Below are 21,001 nucleotides of genomic sequence, written 5' to 3' on the forward strand. Positions count from 1 at the left end.
ACACATACTATGGCTTATTGGGCCTGTAGCTTTTAAGAGCAAGTCAAGTTCTCCCGCTGTCACTTACATTAAGTGCCCTTGAAGATATCGGGGGATTTTTCATGCTATTATGTATATCTATTCATCAAACAGCCGACAAAAATGTTCACATTTGTTGTAATCCCTCTAAGCATTTACTGCTCACCTTCCTCTTTAATCCTTTGTGAAACACTGCATAGTGGTGGAAAAGCAGATGAGCAGCCATAAAACATCATAAATGGATTGACAAAGATCAATTTTGGCTCCTTGTATTGCCTTTATCATCTATGTTTGGTATGTTTTAATATTGTCAAACCATGTGCTCGAGGATATTCAATGATGTGAGTCCCTGCTAACAGTTAATTACCATCTTGAAAGGTCTTGAAATGCCTCAGCTCGCCTGCCAAAATATCACTGTATCCATTTCCCATAATCAGCTTAAACCAAATAAACAGTGAAAATGATTGGGTCCCATTCACGTTGAAAGGTGTCAAGCGCCACTGTAAATATTTATTAATAAAAATTGAACGTTTCCCACCTTGTACATTAGTGTCCACTAATTGGTACTCAACTCGAGATGAGACGGCTTTTAATATTGACAGCAGCCGGGTGTTTCTCCACTCTTTAAATTATTTTCACAGGTTTAACACTGAGCTGCTTTTGTTTGGTCTCTCAGAGGCGGGCTCTCAGTTATTGGCTCAGTAAAGTAAATTGCTGTAGGTTTGAAGATATATGGCACTGTGTTTCAAAGTGTTTCACCATCAGTCCTTTTTTTGGACAGGATAATTACGCATTTAATGGTGTTTTGCAGTAGAAATCCCATCTTCTATCTTCTTATAATGCGTTCAGTTCGATACATCTTTATTTATCTCTAGATTATATAGAATTTATATAGATTTTGTACCCACCCTGTTTGTCCACATTGCAGATAGCAACACTCGTCTTTGTACTTGCACTTAATCTCCAGTGTTGAGAGCGACTCTTCTAATTTTCCATCTGGCGTCTATGTAGAGTGCAGTCGCTGTCACAGAAACATCTGTTGCGATTCAAGTCCAGTCATCAGTTGTCAGCCCGACATGTTCATCAGACAGGATTTGTACGAGATCATGGATTTACCCCTGAATTTTTAGTGCCTGTGAAATGTCTCTGCAAATGAAATACAGCAGATTATCAGCTCTGCCAAACAACTGACACTCAAACTGTAATATGGTTTGTATACATGCTAATAGTCCAGTCTTATGCTGCGCCTCTAATCACAAACACTTCAGTAAATGGTAAATGGTAAATGGACTGTACTTATATAGCGCCTTTCTAGTCTTTTCGACCACTCAAAGCTCTTTACACTACAACTCATTCACCCCATTCACACACATTCATACACTGATGGCAGGCAGCTACCACGCAGGGTGCCAACCTGCACATCAGGAGGAAACTAACCATTCAATCGCATTCATACACCGTTGGCACAGCAACGGGAGCAATTAGGGGTTAAGTGTCTTACCCAAGGACACATCGACATGTAGACTGGAGGAGCCGGGAATCGAACCGGCAATCTTCCAATTGGAGGACGACCGCTCTACCTCCTGAGCCTCAGCCGCCCCAGTACTTACACTTAATATTTTGAGTGCATAAGTTTGTTCACAATGAGAAGTATGGTATTATTATCGGCCAATATCGACATATCACAGATAGGGATGTCCCGATCCGATATTTGGATCGGATCGGCCGCCGATATTAGCAAAAAATGCATATCAATATCGGATCGGCCTGCACGGGAAAATCCCGATCCGGCTCCCGATCCAGTTTGTTTTCAAAACTCTGGTCCGTGTTTTCCAGCGCACCGCTGTAGGTAATCCATTCCAGTTTTTTTCAGCTTTCCCCCCTAAATCCGGTCCGCGTTTTTCAGCACACCTAGCGACCTGTCCAGCATCCCACTATTTATTTTCTACTCAGCTTTTTTGTGTGTTTTGCTTTTTTAATACAGTTTGCAATATTGTTTGCACTGATGGCTTTTTAAGCCTTGGTTTACACTCTTGTTGTTCAAGAGCAGAGCATTGATGCCAATTCAGTTTGTGTGGTTAATTGACTATTTATTATTTTGTCTATTTTGTGTTTATTTAACCCTGTTAAGAATAAACAGGTCAGCTTCTCATTACCAACCATTGTGGATTATTCAAACTAACCTAATTAAGTTGGCTAGTTGTTCTTAAGAGTAAAACCCTTTTCAACATGAGTATAACAACAAAATAAGTAAATATCTTTAATCTTTAATACATGCTTGGATCGGCCGGTATCGGTATCGGCCTATGCTAAAAGCTACAATATCGGTATCGGATCGGAAGTGCAAAAAGCTGGATCGGGACATCCCTAATCACAGATATATTGGTATTATCTTTCCTTTTCAAATAGGGGAATACAAATTGCATTACATTGAGTAAATTAACAGGAGAATTCTCTGTTCAAGATGTGTTTTTTTTTCTTCTTCTTCACCATCTGTTGGTGGATTGCATCTATAAAGGCGGTGATTATTTAGTACTTGGTCCAGATTTGATGTCCTTCCCATGTTCAGTCACGGTCGTTCTTGGGAGATGGGAAGCTAAGCTCTGTGGGGAAGTCATTGTAACAGCCTACACTAAGAGAAGCTTACTGTGTTTGGACTCAGATTCAACTCTGTTTCTGCACTCATACAGTGGAAGATTAAGTCGATCATAGGTGCTATTTGAAGACTTAAAAAGGTATGTATGGTTAAGTAGGTTGTAGTTTATATTTTGCACTCTATTTGGTCATTAAAAGTATCTGGCTAATATTAGAGTGTGACTCATATTACACTCATACACCAGTAATGGTGTATTTCAGATGTGTCATGTTTCCTCTGTAATTGCTAATCGATGCTAACCCAGCTCCAGCTGGTTGATTATATACTACGTAGCCACCTCAGTATTGTGTTACTGAACATAAAAAGCACAGTTTCCTAATGGTCTTGTCATTAATGGATTCCCTGCACGTCAGCCTACACTTTTGTAAGTGCTGATAAGTTCGACCCAGCCTATTATGGCTGACCTCCGGTGTCAGTGCAGCCTGTTATTACTCTCAACACAGATTATTTTAGGCTGTTTTCACATATGAACTGCAGATCATCAGATCTGGGCATTTTTCGGAGTTGCCTTTTCACACATAACTCACAACAGGTTGTGTCAGATGTGCTCTAACCCGCTGGAAATACTCTGTTTGCCTTTGCTGAGGAGTGGCACATGAGGTAGAGCGTGCAGGAGGCAGGATGTGATGCAAAAAATCCGATGCAGTTGTAGTTCAGCGTTCAGGCCCTGTCTGCTCGCTCACTGTGAATTCTCCAGATAATGACCCGCTCTATTTACACATGAGCTTAATCGAACATTATGTGAACTTTGAACTAAGGTGGCAGACTAATTCGGAAATTTGCGTTCATACATACAGCTTCAGGGTTGCACTGCATATGTGAAAGGGGTTTACAAACAATAGATCCTAACTTTTTCAATCATAACTGTCTGTTTTTAATTGTTGTTGTTGAGACAGAAAAGGATTGAAAGGGAGTGGTTGTTAATGTGTGGTGTCTTGTATTATGTTAAATAATACCCATTTACATCACATATATCTTAGATAGAAAACACTGATCTCAAAACTGTTTTACTTCCATTCCACATTTAATAGCTTAAATAGAGGCTAAAGTATTGTAAAGTATTATCTGTTGTACTTCTCAACCTGCTACATTACTAACATGACTTTACATTTGATCTTTTCCATATGATACACCTGTCACTGACATTATACATACATTTATTGTTTGTTCTATCTGGAACAGTGAGTTACCTACACAGGAAGTAATAATACTGGTTGTAGGATCGTCTCGGTTGGCCTGTTGGCCTACGCATTGTCAAGCTGTTTTCACACAGGTGCGGATACGAGTCTGTGCATCTGTGAAAAGATAATTAGGATGTCGATAGCAGCATCTCTGTTTTCTATGAATCTGACGTCAGGAATGACCTGACATTGGCTAATTGCCTTCAAAGAACTCAGACTCCGAGTTTTTTTTCACTCAAAAGCGTCTCATTCCAGGACCGAACAATTCGCAATCCTGAAGCCTTCTCATGCATTTGCTGACTATAAGAGACGTAGCACCCACACGTTCACAAAATAGCACCTAGGCACAGACAAGTCTTTATCAGTTTATGCTCCACTTCTGAATTGAATAACTCTGCTCCCAACAGCCTCTTTTTTAAAATAAGTTTTATGTGTGTGTCAAAATGTGGGGGTATTGGAGCAAATAAACAACGCTAGTTTATAGCAATTCTCTCTCTAATGGCTACTCCCAGTTAGAAGAGGAGCACAGTAATGTGCACTGAAATTATTCCCCAAGGCAAGTCAATATTTAGGCCATTATGTCTCTTAACCTCAAGAAGCAATGTCATTTTTCACTTTACAGTCATTAGTTTCGACAGGCGGTAGTCTCTTTACATATTGACAGGAAGACCTTAAACCTCACCAAGGCTGAAACCATCTGGTGGTGTTACTATTGTCAGCTGGTTTATTCAGAAAGGTTTCAATTTGTGGGAGCCGATGTACTTTTACTTTTCTGTTTCAACCCAATGCTAAGTACATAAATCATCATGTCAGTACAGTATTGCTTGAGTTTTTTAATATGTCCCATCTAATACCTTCTTTTTTTGTCTCCCATTACATTTACACTGAAGTCCTTACCTCTGCAAACACCATTTCCTATTCTTGTTATAATATAGATGGCCTTATTCTACCACCATGTGAACAATAATTAGTTGTAATTAGAAACCCTTTTTTCCCCCTCTTTTTTTTTTACAGCTATGTTTCAAGCATGTGTTGAGGGATTTTTATGTTATTTCGGGTGGAGTTGTTAGTAGCATCATGGCTTGTCCTGGACTTCTTTGAAAACATCAAAAGAGCTCTGCACATGATAAAATTGCAGGAACGCTCTCTGCAGTGTCAGCAAGCGCAAAAACATTGAAGTTAGGATATTTATACCAGTTCGGGATTTTCGTAAACGGTTGACCTGGCAGAATAATTAGCTGTATACGTGGTAGTTATCGTCTAATGACACTGTACATGCATCTCTCGGTGCTTCTCTTTGTGTAAACAACCCTATATCAACTGAAATAGAGCCTCATTGAACCTACTACATATGCTGGCAGACTAGTAATTATAGGCAATATTTAATTTCAGATTCATTAAGTCACGTCTTGTAACATGTGTGCGATATTGCCATCACACAACCACTGAATGCAATTACCTTACTGGGTCATTGAGCAAGCTGGAACAGACACACACACACACACACACACACACACACACACACACACACACACACACACACACACACACACACACACACACACACACACACACACAATAAAGTGATACTGCACCCAGATGATTCGCCAGGATGCCTCATTTTGTGAGGCAATGGCAAGCACGCTGGACACTCAGCACTATTAAAGCCTTGGCGGCTGTCCAACGAGCCAGTTAGTGTGACCCTCTCCACCAGCACGAAGTTATTAGTCTTTGGGGGGGTCCAGGAGGAAAAAGTGTGGAAACTATCTCTCCATTCTCAGGTAATCCAACCAGAAAATCCCATTGAGAGACCGTTAAAAGGCAAATTTGTAAGCTGCAGATAGTTGTAATCCTGTTCTTTAAGTGGTCATGAAACAGCTGGAGGCTTGTCTGGGAGCCTAATCAGTGGACCGACATTACAGTTGGGGTCGCAAGTAGGTTTAATGGTTTATAAAACTGTTCCTCAACTGGATGACGCTGGCTATTGTATTCTTAAAAAAACAAAAACAACCCCAATAACTCAAATCTGATGAGTGTCTACTTATTCTGTATGCTCTCACTTGCCTCAGTGGTCTCTCATTTACAGGCTTTCAATTCAGAACAGAGTTGGCTAATAAGTCAAGGTGGTGATTACACTCCTGAAACCACCCCCCCCCCCCCCCCCCCTCCCAACAAAACATCTATTCACACATTTACCATATTGCGAATCAGTGGGGGGAAAAAGTGGTACTGAATGAGGCATTGCTGGCTTGTAAACAGCAATGGAGCCCTCTTAGTCATGCTGGTATGAAGGACCCGTCTCAATAGGAAACTGGTAATCAGTGAAACGGACCTTGATTAAAATAAATCATGATGCCTGCAGGAAGGGGGCCCCAACTGATTTTAAAGTGCATAATAAGTTGCACCTAATTTTCATTGATGCTTTTAGATGTGCTGTGATGAGTTAAGCTATATATAGTGTGTTTATATGGCATTTTATGGGTGTGTTGCTCAGTTTAAAGTTCGCTCCCTGGTTGTTGGAGGTGCTGCAGTGGCATCACTAGTCATCATGTGCTCCATCGCCTGAGAACATATCGGCAGCTATGCATTAAATTGCTAATGTGACTGGCAGAGCTACATTAGCCTTCCCCATCAAAGCGACAAGGGCGGGGGGTAAAGCACTCTGCTCGGTTGTCCGCGAGATCATTGGAAAATGGGTTTTTGTGGATATGACTTGGCAGCTTGCAAAGTTTTTTTTCTTCTTTTTTTCCGTTTTTAAAAAAAGGCTTTCTTTTGAATTCGTTTTGTTTCCACCTCGCCGGTTTGACAGTCAAAGAACAATGAGGCAGAAGTGTGCGAGCCAGTTCCACACCAGCGTCGGCAGTCCCTTTGCTCACACCTGGCTGCCTCTGCTGCTCTGCGCTTTGTTACTCTGTGGGTCTTTGTACACCTCCAGTATGTAAAGAAACAGACTCACAGAATGAAAGAGCAAACGGTATTGTCTGGGCCGCCATCTGACTTTTAAAGAGCAGTTTTGGTTTGATACAGCAAATTATGTGCAGTAAAAAAGAAAAAAAAAGCCTCACATGATGGAACAACTAAATTTTTATGGACAAAGCTAAAACTTTGATGGCGGACAGTAAATTTTAAAGTGAATTTTATAGCCAAAAAAATAGGATACAAGTACAATTTAACTGTGTACTTTTATGTGTGACTCTTGAATTGCAGCTGGATAGTTTGGCAATGCTGTACTGTGTCCTGACTCAGGCCCTTTGTGTAGTTTATTTATATGATCTGAATGCCAAAGAAACAAAAAAAACCCACATCAGATCCTCAATAGTTTTTCAAAATAATTTAAAGAGACATACATGTCATAGTTTTGTATATTTTGCCTTTCCATCCAGCTGCACATAAGATTGCATTTTTAATTTCTGATCATTTTACTTCTAATGACCTTTATATTAAGTACCTGCTGTTATGAAAAATCTTTGGTAAAAAAACCCATACAATAAAATCCAAGTAAAATAAAACCCACTACATTTTAAATGACTTTCTTGTTTTGGACCACTGTTAGATAACTTTTCATTTTCAGTGCAGCCTGTCAAAAGTTAAAAAATAAGCATTGAACCAGAAATTCATAAACAATTGCAAACAAACATCATTCACTGAGATTGTATCTTACCCTAAGAAATAGTCTTAAAACAGACTGAATAAAAATGTTTACTGTGCAATCAGTCGTGGGGTAAAGTGGATCTTTTCTTTAAAAAATGAACCACGGTGCTCAAGATGAACACAAGAAGCCTGGTTATCAGTATTGGGTTTGAAATTACCGAAGCCTGGCCAAACCATCATGGTCCCTTTCTCTCTGAAACAAGAGCCAAGATGGGAAGGCTCTGCGTGGAGGGAGGAGTGCTCCATCTTCAAGTGTGATGTGGAGGAGGCAGAAAATCAGGCACCTTGTGATGATTGAGCTTCGCCTCATGCCAACAATTTTAAACACACACTTGTCCTAATCGTGAGTGCAGTTGTCGCACACTGCAACACACACACACACACACACACACACACACACACACACACACACACACACACACACACACACACACACACACACACACACAAATACAAACAATCTTAAACTGAATAAATGCCTGATGTGGCATAGATGGAAATAAAGAAAGGCAGTTGATTTTGGGTTTTTGGTGGTTGACAGATCTGTGTTGCTGGTCATACCTTTTTTTGCTTGTGTGTTCAGTGAAGGTATTTCTTTGTAGTTTTCTTTTTGTTCTTTCTATAATTAACATGAAGCATTAATCACCACAATCTTGGCTCATGGTTGTCTCAGGATAGTAGAATACCTCAATGACTAGTGAAAGTTGGACTAATGTTAGGCCATAGACTACACAACAATTGACTAATATTTGGTCCAGATCCAGTATTTTTTTTTTCCTGAATTTAAGTTTTTTTTTTTTTTTTTACTTTGTTGAATTTCTAAACATGTTCCCCATTTTCTCATGTTATATGTTCATGAAAGAAAAAAAAAAGTATCCCTACAAGTTTCTATTTTTGTTTATTTGGATGAAGATCCAGATTTAGATGAATAAACATTTATGAATTCATTGTATTACTGAAATAGCAAACTCAAATGTGACATATTTTCATGTGAAGCAGCGTAATCTTATAATTACATCGTCTTGATGGCGAGAAGAAAGCAACAAGATATGACATGTATGTACTGAGTATGACAGTTACAGTTAAAAATAAACTTGTCAACGCTTTCTGGATGACAAACCATTTAACGCCAACACTGTTTTTTTTATAACCGCAAACATATCTGTGGCTTTTTTCCAATGAAACTTCTTATAACTACTAACTACTAACTCAGCCATCTGACTTTATGGATCAGGCTCTAGATATAACTGAGCATAGTTACCATGCTGTAAACATGGGTTGGCTTGTATATGATCTGAAGATGAAGATGGGCTCCACAGTGTCATCTTACTTTGTGTTGCTTTGCTGATATATTAATAAAGACTCTCTGTTGGCTAAAAGCTCTGATTAGTTTTACAGATGATGTTATCTCCTGTTTCCTCTCTGGTATACATCTCTATTAGACTGAGCCAGAGCAGGTAATTGTCCTTCAGTAAACCTGCTCTGCCTTGCTGTAACTTCTCTATGCATTAAGGGTGTTGCGTGAGGTATACAAGCCTTTATCTGAGCATACCATAGAGCGGCCCACATTAATGAGCTGCGCATCAAAAGAAGGTGCCTCTGAAGATTTACCGAACACTTGCTTCGTTCTCTTTGGCAGCAGCCTTCTCAACAGTGTCAGCTCTTTCGTTCTGCTGCTTGACAGTGTTCCAGCCCCCCTCGGCTTACCACAGCTACAGTGTGAATCAAGGCCTGTTTGCAGTGATATTCCTTATATTTATTCTTTTGGCTTTTTTTTTTTTTTTTTCCTCCTCTCCCAGTTCCAACACCATAACCATTTAATGTCTTTGTCACTTCAGCACATGCCACTGGCTGCAGCTGGAATTATCTGTACAATAAGCAGGCTTTGTTCTGAAAAATGCCACAGTATGTGTGAGAGTCCTTCATCTCTCCATTTTCTTCTTTTTTTTTTTAACCGAGGGCTGACCTGAGAGTTGTTGGCATCAGCACAAAGGCTCACATAGTGAATGGAGGCTTTATCTTCCCCTATTCTAACAAGGCAAAATCTCTGCAGCTTTACCCATTCTGCCCGCCTTCAGAAAAGCTGGAAATGAAATAACCCATTCTTTCTTAGAGTTAAGTGTTTGTGGTCTGTCAACAGCTAAAGAAGAAAATTTAGTTAATAAATGGAAATAGATTTTGCTTCTCTCTCTCTGTATGTGGTTTATTATTTAGCATCAAACTTTAAGCCTCTAATTTTTCTTCTTGTCACTTTTTCTGTCGCTTCAGGTTCAACTACAGATCAACACACCATCTCACCACAAATGGCTTCTACGAGTTTCTAAACTGGTTCGATGAAAGAGCCTGGTACCCTCTGGGCAGGATTGTTGGTGGCACGGTAAGTTTTTCCACACAAAACGCGCCTGCCAAGCTCCATGTCATACACATTTGTCGATTCCAGTTTGTGTTGAAAAGAGAGCCAGTTGAGGCGGTTCAGGCATCCGATCAGCAATGCTCCTACGCATCCTCCATATGGAGACAGTCCAGGCTTGTCCAGCTGGGAAAAGACCTCAGGCAGACCCAGAACACGCTGGAGGGTTTTACTACACAAGCCTGGTAGTGCTTCAGAGTCCCCAAGGAAGAGCTGCCTGGGGAAAACAAAAGTCTGGGTTAACTTGTTTTAGCGTGCCATTGCTAAACTGACCTGGTGAAGTGGTAAGAAAAGGATGAATGGAAGAAGTTTATCAGCCAATGCAGAAGTTTCTGGGGAATTTGCAAACCCTGCAGTCTCAATCCTTTTTATATTAGATGCTAATCAGAGTGGCCTTAGCTCCAAGCTGCTTGCAGTCAGTCCTTCAGCCAGTACAGTTAAGCATCATCTTACTGCATACCAAACAATTATGCTTAAAAGGGACATTTCTAGGTCTATATTTTTAATCCGGGGCTCTACTAGAATATCTTTGCATGGTTTACAGTAAAAACAAAGATCTATTTTATTAGCCTCTGTCTGAGATAAAAGCCTGTTTTAGCTCCTGTCTCTTTTAAGGCCTCCTTTCCAATCCACTCTGTTCTGATGGGTTAGCTCCGATTAGTTGTGTCTCAGCAGACTTCCTGTGGTGCCAGAGGCTGTGTAAAACAAACAGTAGTAGGATTTCACTTATTTTAGTCATTCTTTATTCGAAATGGAAACTTATAAAATTCAGCCGTACATTTTCGAGCTGGTATCTGATCGGAAATATGCGAGTGGGGAACACAAACAATGCATGGAAAATCCTTAGCAGCAAAGTCTACATAATGGGTGGCTGTGTATGGGCATGTGCAACACGGTGACATCCACTTGTTGGCATGTTAGAAAAAAAGTTGCAAATGAAGCGTTCAGGGCAGGCTAAAAAAATTTGGGATTTTTAGCTTGTAGGGAGCTTTTCTACAATTATATTTAAGTATGCATGTCCACCATGACCCAGACCCAGAAAAGCAGCTAACTGTAAATAACTGAATGTTAGCAAAGGCGCGGTGTATATGTCAAACAAGCAAATGCACATTTTATATGTCCACTGTGCATGAATACACTGGGGCTTACTCATTGACTCTGATATCTAGTCAGCTTCACAGTTACCTCATTAGTGGTTAACACACAAAAATTGGAGTTTGTTGTGATGTGTTTCCTCACAGCTGAGATGTCACAGGGTTATCTGGGGTTAGACAAGCCATTACAAGGATACTGTAGAGCCTTATAAGCCTGTGCAGGGCAGCATGGATTTAAGTCACAATCCAGTAGCAACAGTGAGCTGTTAACTTGACAGTATCCCTCTAGGCTATCACAGCCTCCATGTTTACCAGCAGCAATGAGTGTTGTGAAACATTGACCCTCTTCAGTGAAAAATACAACGTGTAGATGCCACGCAATTTATCTCCCATTCCCTCGCCTCCCCCCTCCTCTGAGCATCTCTTCTCCCAGCCTCATCTTCTCAGCCCCGCATCCTGTGAGCTGTGAGGTCTGTGTGAGTAAAATACCTTTGGCCTATCTATCTCCCGCTCCTCTTTAACGACCGCAATCTGCCTTCTTTTCTCTCAAGCAAGCTTCATGGACCCAACAGGGTTACACTCTAAGCTGTAATTGCACTAGCTAATGATGTATCAGGACTTCATAATCTAGGTCTTCAGTGCCAGATAAACCTTGAAATGTTTCCCTACTTGTTTCTGTTATTGGTAAGCTGAAGAGCTGGAATAGAAGTTGGCCCTTGGTGCCTGTGGTGCTTATTTCTTTTATTTTATTCATTATTTTGTTTCTCTCTTCCTGTCTCTGTGTAGTGCAAAGTACTGTGGGCTGTTTGGAAAGTTCTTCTGCACAGTTGAGACAGCGGGGCATGTTAATGCAGTGCATAGCTATCGGATGCTGTTATCATTACAGCACCAAGCAGATGGTGAGGGGCAGGAGCTGTAGCCATGTTAGCTGCTGGTGTTTGAATATGTAGGATTCACCACTGCACGGCACGAACAAGGAATTGGAACCCAAAAGAAATCCATCAACATTCATCTGTCATCGGCAATTACCTTCAGCTGCTGATAATTGCGTATGACAATGCTAAGCTTGTAATAATTGATGCACTCGTTCTGTTACAGTGCATGGATACTTGGGTTAGACCTTGTACCGTGGAGTGGAAGCTGAAACTCATGATTAAACGGAATTGGAGGGCGTGTTATTTTAATTTAATTTTCATGACATTTACAAGATCCCTGGGCTGTACAACACCATTGTCTTCTGTTTACAAATGAGCACACAAAACACATACAGCTCATATTCTGTTTCTACAATCTTGTTTTGGCATTTCAAAAATGTATGAGTGATTAGAGGAGTGCAGTCAGTAGAGTGCAGATCAGAGGTATTTATAGTCTCAGTTTGGTTTAAGATGCATAAAATAGTGTGATGATAATATAACTGAGCGTCGTTCTGGGTTCACTTATCTGATAACGATGATTGATTAGTTCAAACTTCTCAATTTAAACATTATATCTTTGTATGTACAGGAGCCCTTCCTCTCCTCTCCCAGACAAAGAAGAGTTGGATCTCACTCAGTTGACCCTCACATTTCCCTTCTAGTCAATATGGTGGTGAATCTAACAAGAACGAGAGATTTATTCATCTTGTATCGTGCTTGACTTTAGTGGATCATAACACATCAGGTATCAGCTTTTGAACCACAACAAAGGCCAAAATGTGGCCTGCAACAGACTTTTTATAAAACCAGCTATAAAATAGGTTTTTCAACAATCGTGAATCACTGCAACAACAAGGTGTCCTTCAGCATACAGTCATAAATGTGCACACAAAATATTATGCTGTTGGGTCCAGTGGTAGTATGTGAGATTAGCTGCAGACAGATACATGCATACACACACACACACACACACACACACACACACACACACACACACACACACACACACACACACACACACACACACACACACACATGAACAAACACATGATCTCCATCAGATCTCTATCAGGCATAAAAACCCCAACACGAAACAAAAACTGACAGTTATTTACAGCATGGTTCATTTGAAGGAGAGTTTTTTTTTTATCTCTTCTGGTCAAAATTAGTTTCCCTTCAGTCATTTAGTTTTCCAGTTGAACCTACTGTAAATATTTTTAATTTGCTGAGGAAATCACCCTCAAGCTCGACCAATCTGCAAATGCTGTATCAGAGCTGAGGTTTAGATTAGGTAGCAAAACAATGGTTGCTATGCCAACAACCGCTAACCACCTACATGGCAGAACTGCCCTTTTTCTGTAGACTGGTTCCCTTTTTTGATTGTGGACTCTGCTGTTTTGAACATAATTACCAACTCAAATGAAGATTGAATTTAATAATCCACTCTGTTATGGTCTCAAACAGCTTTATTTCACAAACAGTAAGTTCAATACCTTTCACAGCTCATACAAAAATTCCTTTACACAAAGTTTAAAAAGTAAAAGTTGATACCAGATCAAGCCTATATGGTTTCTAAAGTCTCTCTCTTGAAAGTCACGAGTTGAGCTGTGCGATTTCAGTGGGCATGATTTGTGGAGTGATTTTCCTGGCTGGGTTTGCCTTTCACTGTCTCTAAGCAATTACAGAGCACTGACAGAGGTCATGTTGTCCTTGCACTGTGTTATTATTTTGAACACTTTCAGCAGATGATTGTTTCCACACCAGTGCCACTTAAGCAATTTAGCCAGACACTTTTTTTTCATTTTTTATTTGTTGCAGATGCTCCTGCTGGTACTGTTAGCATTGAAATCAGCTAATGTACAGAGTGTTGGAGCCAATGGCTTGCTCTACATGCCATTTTGCTAATTTAATTTAGGTAATTCCACCACCTCTGAGATGGATGCATTGCAGCAGAGTGACTGTGATGTCAGATAAGCGAGGTGTCGTTAAGAGGCGAGGCCCATTGTAAACCACAGTGGACTTGGAAGGCGTTCAGTGCCAGATGGCAAGTCACATTCAGCCTCATAGGGGTTCGCAGGGATTTTGATAGCAGGTGGGTGGGTCATTCGGTTGTCCATACAAAATGCAAATATCCCCCTATAGTATGCAAATCTATGCAAAATGGAGCAAAAGAGATCTGACAGAGCTCAACAGTGATAGATCAACACTTTTTTTTAGGTTGAGGTGGTTGCAGTGTTTAAATATAGAGAGACTGCGCAATGTGCAAGAACTTAACACTGACTCAACAATCTGGTGCGTGCTCAAGGCGCCTTGATGATGGTGGTGGGGGGGCAAAGCAGGTCGATCCACCAATCAGAAGGTCAGTGGTTCAATCCTAAACTCCTCATGTCCACATGTCTATGTGTCCTTGGGCAGGATGGTGAACCTCAAATTGCCCCCGATGGTTGTGCTAGTACCCCACACGGCAGTTTTCACCATCAGTGTGTGTGTGTGTGTGTGTGTGTGTGTGTGTGTTTTAGAGAGAAAGGTGAGTCAGCAGCAGAAACATTGTAAATAAAGCAGTTAGCATAAAAGCACTATACAAATGCAGCCATTTACCTTTTTTTGTTTGTTGCTGCAGTAACCAAAAGTCACTCATTTTACTGCATCGGCTAATTGTTGAAATCCCACTTGTTTGCATGACTGAGCTCCAAAATATTCTGAAAACAGACAGGCTTCATGGAAACAGGTTATAAAGTTGACGCCCACACTGCATTAAAATCACGAAATGAATGTGTGAGAGCTCTTATTTGCATCAAGCCTAGCTTTTAAAACATGCAGGGGTGTGTGGGGAAAAAGTGCTGGGTTCATCTCAAGTCTGTTTCAAAGCCTATAAAACAGTTACAAACTGTAGTCTTTGTTAAGGAAACTTTATAAAGTTTATCAAATACCAAAGTTACATTCCTGTCTTCTTTCTTTTTCTTTTCAAACGTCTGTCTTGGCATTTTAACAATGTCAGAGTGGTTGTCTGTGACCCCGCTGGCTCCAGGTGGAATTCAAAGATCCACCTCTGCCCTGTTTGAGAGCAGTGACCGAGACTCTTGCATTCAACCTTTTACCTTCCTGTGCTCTGTTTAACACACACACACATTTTCTCTCTTCTGCTCAGCTGCTATATATTTCAATTTTTTTTTTACTCCTCTCTCTACCTCTTTATCTTTCATCATCTCTGGTGTCTGCCTCTGCCTCTGCCTTTCTCTCTAATGTCTCTCAGTCTTTTTCTCGCCTTCACCGTGCATGCCTCCATTCTTTGCTCTCGCCCTCATTCTTACCCCGTCCCCCCTCCACCACCTCCACCACCACCACCCTTTTCTTATTCAAAATCAGACAGATGATCCTGACAGTCCTCATTAATTGTGTATGATAGCGTTAAGTCTCTAAGCACTCAAATGGGTCACACCGTTTGGAAGACAGACGAGCCGATATCAGTTAATGTGACACTTGAGCGCCTTGCTGCCTGGACCAGTCCAGCTGCCCCTCTCCCCTCTTTTATTTATTTATTTATTTATTTATTTATTTTTATTCTCCTTTCACTCCCACCCACCATCAACCCCCACAGAGGATGACTGTCAGTTGCTCTTTCTCCTGAGCCATAGATAAGGAAAAGGAGTGCTTCTCTAATGTGACAGTCCATAACAACGGAGCGCTGTCGAGCAAATAAACCGCTCTTTGTTGCCATAAGCACAATGAACAAACGCATTTCTGGTAACGGCTTCTGTCAGCTCTAGTTGATGGTATTTTCATAATGAACAAGCTTTGTAATGTTATTCTTGAATGCCAAATTTAGAGAGAAGTGCGGATAAATTATGCACAAATGTGTTTGTATCCTTCAAGCCCAAAATTTAGCCAAAATCTACTTGGCTATGATGAATAATTATGAGGTTTGGGCACCTGGACCCGATTGCAGAGTTCAGATTGGCCAATAATTACCAGAGCAGTTTTTGTAAATGGCAGGATACTGCTCCATTAGACAGAGTCCAATCCTCAGAGCCGAGAGGCAAGACACGGTTGATTTTTATTGAAGTAGATTGGTTGATGAAGCTTGGGTCTCCTAGGCACTGGCTAATTAGAGACGTGAAGACCTGAGTTTATTAGCGGCAAAGCAAAGAGCATGGATTGCGGCTACAGTGAACACACATCAGGGACATCACTCGCACGTTAAAATGCAGCCTTGCTTTGCTTCAGACAGCCAGTGTACTTGCACAGGGCCCTAATTGGATCCGCTCTCATGTATCGTTGAGACAGGGCCATGAGGCCTCGCTTACTCAGGCCCCAGCTTCGACTGAGTGGAGGGTGTAATTAATTACAACTTCCTGTTGAATAGCACCCATTACATGACAACAATTGTTGATGGTAGATTAATTGTGCAAGTTGTTTATCAAGCAAAGAATGCCAAACATTTACTGGTTCAGAGCTTCTGATGTTCAGCTTTTCAAATATTCTTGTAATCATGGGTGTTTTTCACAGTTTTCTGGCATTTTATAAACCAAAAGATTAATTTATTGATTAATTGGACAAATAATTGCTCCCCTACTTGGCAATGCGGCTTCTCGAATGCGACATATTACTTTTGGTTGTGGATTGCGAGGCAGCAACATACATTTTTCACACTTTTTGTTCTGGTCTACAGGGAAGCATTACTTGATTTTCGCTGGAAAAACTACAGCTGTAATGAACACTACGCTGGGACCAGAATCAATTGATATTATAATAAAGTGACAGCACGTACAATTTACCAACTCAAAAGGGGGATTTGGTGTCAAATTATTCCTTGATAGAGCTTGTTTCTTTCTCCATGTGCCTGCTGTTTTTAATGCTATAAATCTCCATCTAGCTGTCATTACTCATGTCTCACTCTTTGATCTCTCCCTGTCTTTCCCCCCTTTACTCAGGTATATCCGGGGTTAATGGTGACTGCGGGCCTCATCCACTATATGCTCAACCTGCTCCACATCACCGTCCACATTCGCGATGTGTGCGTCTTTCTGGCGCCGGTGTTCAGCGGCCTGACCGCCATCTCCACCTTCCTGCTGACACGCGAGCTGTGGAACCAAGGCGCAGGACTGCTGGCAGCCTGCTTCATAGCCATCGTCCCAGGCTACATCTCCCGCTCTGTCGCCGGCTCATTTGACAATGAGGGCATCGCCATCTTCGCCCTGCAGTTCACCTACTACCTCTGGGTATGTACACTGATCGCTCGATGAAGTCTTCCTTATTTCTACCCTAAGGCACAAAAAAGAAAGTCTATCCGGGCATGGAAATGTGACGTAGGCATGTTGAACTCTGTTGATCAGGTTTAAAATCGGTTTTAGATGAATAACAATATTAAAATCTCTACTCCAATAGTGTGTGCACTGTCCTGTGTATCCCTATTTTCAAATGTTGCTTGGCTACAGAACAGTTGAATTATTTATCCACAGCCTTGAAAGGCACACTGGGCATTTCTGCTGGCCATGTGGAGTCAAGTGAAATAACATGCTGCACTGTAAAACTCTCACAATATCGTGACCTTTCAGACCAGAATAGGAAAGATCAAAATAAAACTTGAATGGCCCTTCTCCCATAAACATAAACCATCACTATGTTCAAGTTTATGTATTTATTTTGTGGGTCAAAGTCAATTGTTTACCCTCTTTCAATACAATCATATAGAATTAAAACATGTAGAGGTGCATTGATTAGCAATAATCGATGAATCAATCGGGAACATTAGCTGGTTCCAGCTTCTTAAATGTGTTTGACGTTATTGAGTTTCTTTGTCTCGATGGTAACCTCAATGTGTTTTGGAGCTCTGGGAAAATTATAAAGGGCTTTTCTTATTTACTGTTTTCTGACATTTCAGAAATGTAAAATCTATTTTTCTTGTTAAGCACTCGTCTGTTTGTGAATTGTACAAATATTTTCCCCTCAGTAGTTAAAATAACTTATTTGCCGAGCTTATCCTTGCGATGTAGACCTTGACCAAACAAAGCGACTCCACAGATGGAAAGAAAAGGTTATTTTTGAATACAGGTCGGATGTTTGCATGAACCACACAGCAAAGAATTTTAAAAATGGTCATGCCCACAGTAGGTGGAAGGAAGAGGCTTTTCAGGCTGAACAATGTCTGAAACACACTTTACCTCTGTCTGTCCACTCTGTTCAGTTGCATCAGCAGCTGCCTTACAGCCCTGCAGCTATCTCACATGAATGCATCTCACACTTGTGTATTTGTGTGTGTGTGTGTGTGTGTGTGCTGCGGGTGTGTGAAATGGAAATGCTCTGCTTTGTAAACAACCATCAGCATCCCCTTCTTCCATGGTATTGAAATTGACCTTGACAAATATTGAGAATTTTTTCATTTTGTAGAAATGTAAATGGGGAAAGGAAACTCGAGAGGGAGAAAAAGAATGAAAGAAAAATACTTCCAGATGACTTCTATTTTTATGAAGCCAGTTATCAGCTGTGTTTGTTTATGAAACACATTAATATGCAACATGTTAACTGATTAAGATGTTAATCAGTTCACTTAACAGATTTAGAGCAGAACAATACATATATCATGAGAAGTGCCCTGTGGAAATGAACTGAATATAAAGTCATTAGAAAAGCTAAGAGATAATAAACGCTACACTCAGGATGCGCTGTATGTACATGCTAATATTTTCAACAAATGAAGTAACCTAGACTGGAAAATCAAATGTTTAAGAATGTGTCACAAAGAACATTTGAGACATTAATAGATAGATCTTATCATTACTGTTAAAAGTATTTTTTAATACTGTTAAAGATAATTTTATTTCTGCTGCTGAGGCTTTATAGGATAACAGGAGGGAAAGGTGCAGATACTCTAAATGGATAAATGTCACTGGCTGTTATTAGAACGCAGTGGGTTTACTTCTATTTATACAACAGTGTGTCATCTCATCCATAAAATGATTTTCTGTAAACAAAATTGCTTCATGTCTGTGTGTTGATAGAATATGAAGCTAACAGGTTACAGTGAACCTGTTACCATCATTACTGTGAAAGAGTTGTACAGCAGGTTAACCCTTAGTTTATGTGAAAGGTCACATATTAAACTCCTTTTCAATAAGTTAATATAATTTATATTCATACTGGAGCTAGTAATAGCAGCCTCATTTATACAAGTATTATAATAATGCTGTAAGTGTATCTGTGGATCCGAATGGTCGTATTAGCCCATCTCACTTAAAGGCCTTATATGTGACCTTTTAACTGAGTCTGGATTAATATAGTAGATTTTACCAGCATAAAAGAGAAGGTCTTATTTATTAAACCTCCTTTTGTCCTTGAGTCAAGGAAGGAAGGGAAGAAGAAGGAAGGAAGGGAGGAAGGAAAGGAGGAAGTAAGGGAGGAAAGGAAGAAGGAAGGGAGGAAGAAGGAAGGAAAGGAGGGAGGGAGGAAGGAAGGAGGCAAGGGAGGAAGAAGGAAGGAAAGGAGGGAGGGAGGAAGGAAGGAAGGAAAGGAGGGAATGAAGGAGGGAGGGGAGGAAGGAAAGGAAGGAAGGAGGGAGGAAGGAAAGAAGGAAGGAGGGACGGAGGGAGAAAGGAAAAGAGGAAGGAAGGAAAGACGGACAGGGAAAAAAGGAAGGGGGGGAGGAAGAAAGAGAGAAGGAGGGAGGGAGGAAGGAAGGGAAGGAAAGAAGGAGGGAGGGAGGAAGGAAGGACAGAAGGAAGGAAGAAAGGGGGATGGAAGAAGGAAGGGAGGAAAGAGGAAGGAAAGAAGGACATACGGAAGAAAGGAAGGGAGGAAAGAAGGAACATTCGAAACAGACGGGGTCAATTTGACCCGGTAAGACGACACAAAGCTTAAACCTCAACCTGCAAGGAGCCGTTCTCACCTGCTGCTGCTTCTATTGAATTCACAGACAGCGTGGAAGGAAGGCTGGAAATCATTTAATATCCTGAATATCTGGCTGTAAATGTGTCCTTTTAAAAGTCTTCTGGTATTGATGCTTTATAGCTAACGCTGCCATTAGCCGTGATATTTTGCTTTAAACAATACATTTCACAAACATAAATTAATTTAGATCTTAAACACTCCTTGCTTTCATTCATTTACTCTTTGCTTAGATTTTTTTGTCTCTTTAGGATCTCTGCTGCTCTGACAAAGGATGATTTTGGGTTGTTTTTTTTTTTTAGCCTAGAAGCTTTGATATTATCTGGAAAAGATTACTACATAATAATAAGATGCCGCAATCTTATTGGAACCAGAGAGCAATGCAAACGAACCACATTATTGACTAGCCCTTGCTGTGTTGGTGCAGAGAGGCAATCTAATCATGGCTGCTTCATATAAGAGTACTAGGAGTTGTAAAAGCAAGACAGGCAAATACCTCTCCTCGTTTTATTTAAACTACATTGATTATTTTTTCATTATACCCATGGCGTTCAAATGAGAGTGCCTGCAGCTGGAAAGGGGGGAAAAAAACCAGCACTAAACCTGCAAGAACCCCACATTTATGCAGATATCTATTTGAAGCCCACACAACGCCGCACATCAACAGTCAAGCTAAAATGTTTTCTCCCATCTGATAGTTTGCTGAGTCGATGACCGGACGGCACAAACTAGCAGATTGAGACTATTGTAAATGTTAAACTATCCACACAACAAATGTTTAATTAGCAAACATGGGAATTCAGTTTGTCACTAATTTATTTATTTATTATGGTTTATTTAATAGGGACAAATACAATATACACAGACAGGCAGAAACAACTGTCCAATGCAAGAATCACAGTGTTTATAGCGAATGGTAACTTACAACACCTGTCCCCTAGAAGGGCTTTTGTGAAAGTAAGAGATTAAAATTGTTGAGATTAAAAAAAGAGTGAAAAAGGAGGTAAACCAAATGCAACCATATGTTAATACAATACAGCACAGGATAAAAAACCCTGTGAGTTCATAAAGATGCAGATTTAAATGAAACAGTTGTTGTAAATGCTGCACAACTTGACAATACTTTAAATTCTCCTCTTGATTTTTCCATATCTACTTTATCTTTGCAATTTCATATTGTTTATCTTCAGTGTTCC

At 40.5% G+C, this 21,001-nt stretch overlaps 1 protein-coding gene across 1 annotated transcript in view; it reads left to right on the forward strand.

Moving 5' to 3' along the window:
- The window catches only part of LOC133996113 (dolichyl-diphosphooligosaccharide--protein glycosyltransferase subunit STT3B), an 85,051-nt gene that overhangs the window by 26,538 nt on the left and 37,512 nt on the right, over positions 1-21,001 (forward strand). Inside the window, exons 2-3 of the mRNA XM_062435668.1 lie at positions 9,775-9,883; positions 16,856-17,143. Coding sequence (XP_062291652.1) covers positions 9,775-9,883; positions 16,856-17,143 — 397 coding nt within the window. The remainder of the gene's footprint in view (positions 1-9,774; positions 9,884-16,855; positions 17,144-21,001) is intronic.

The sequence above is a fragment of the Scomber scombrus genome, chromosome 16 (assembly GCF_963691925.1).
Source record: "Scomber scombrus chromosome 16, fScoSco1.1, whole genome shotgun sequence".
Classification (NCBI taxonomy): domain Eukaryota; kingdom Metazoa; phylum Chordata; class Actinopteri; order Scombriformes; family Scombridae; genus Scomber; species Scomber scombrus.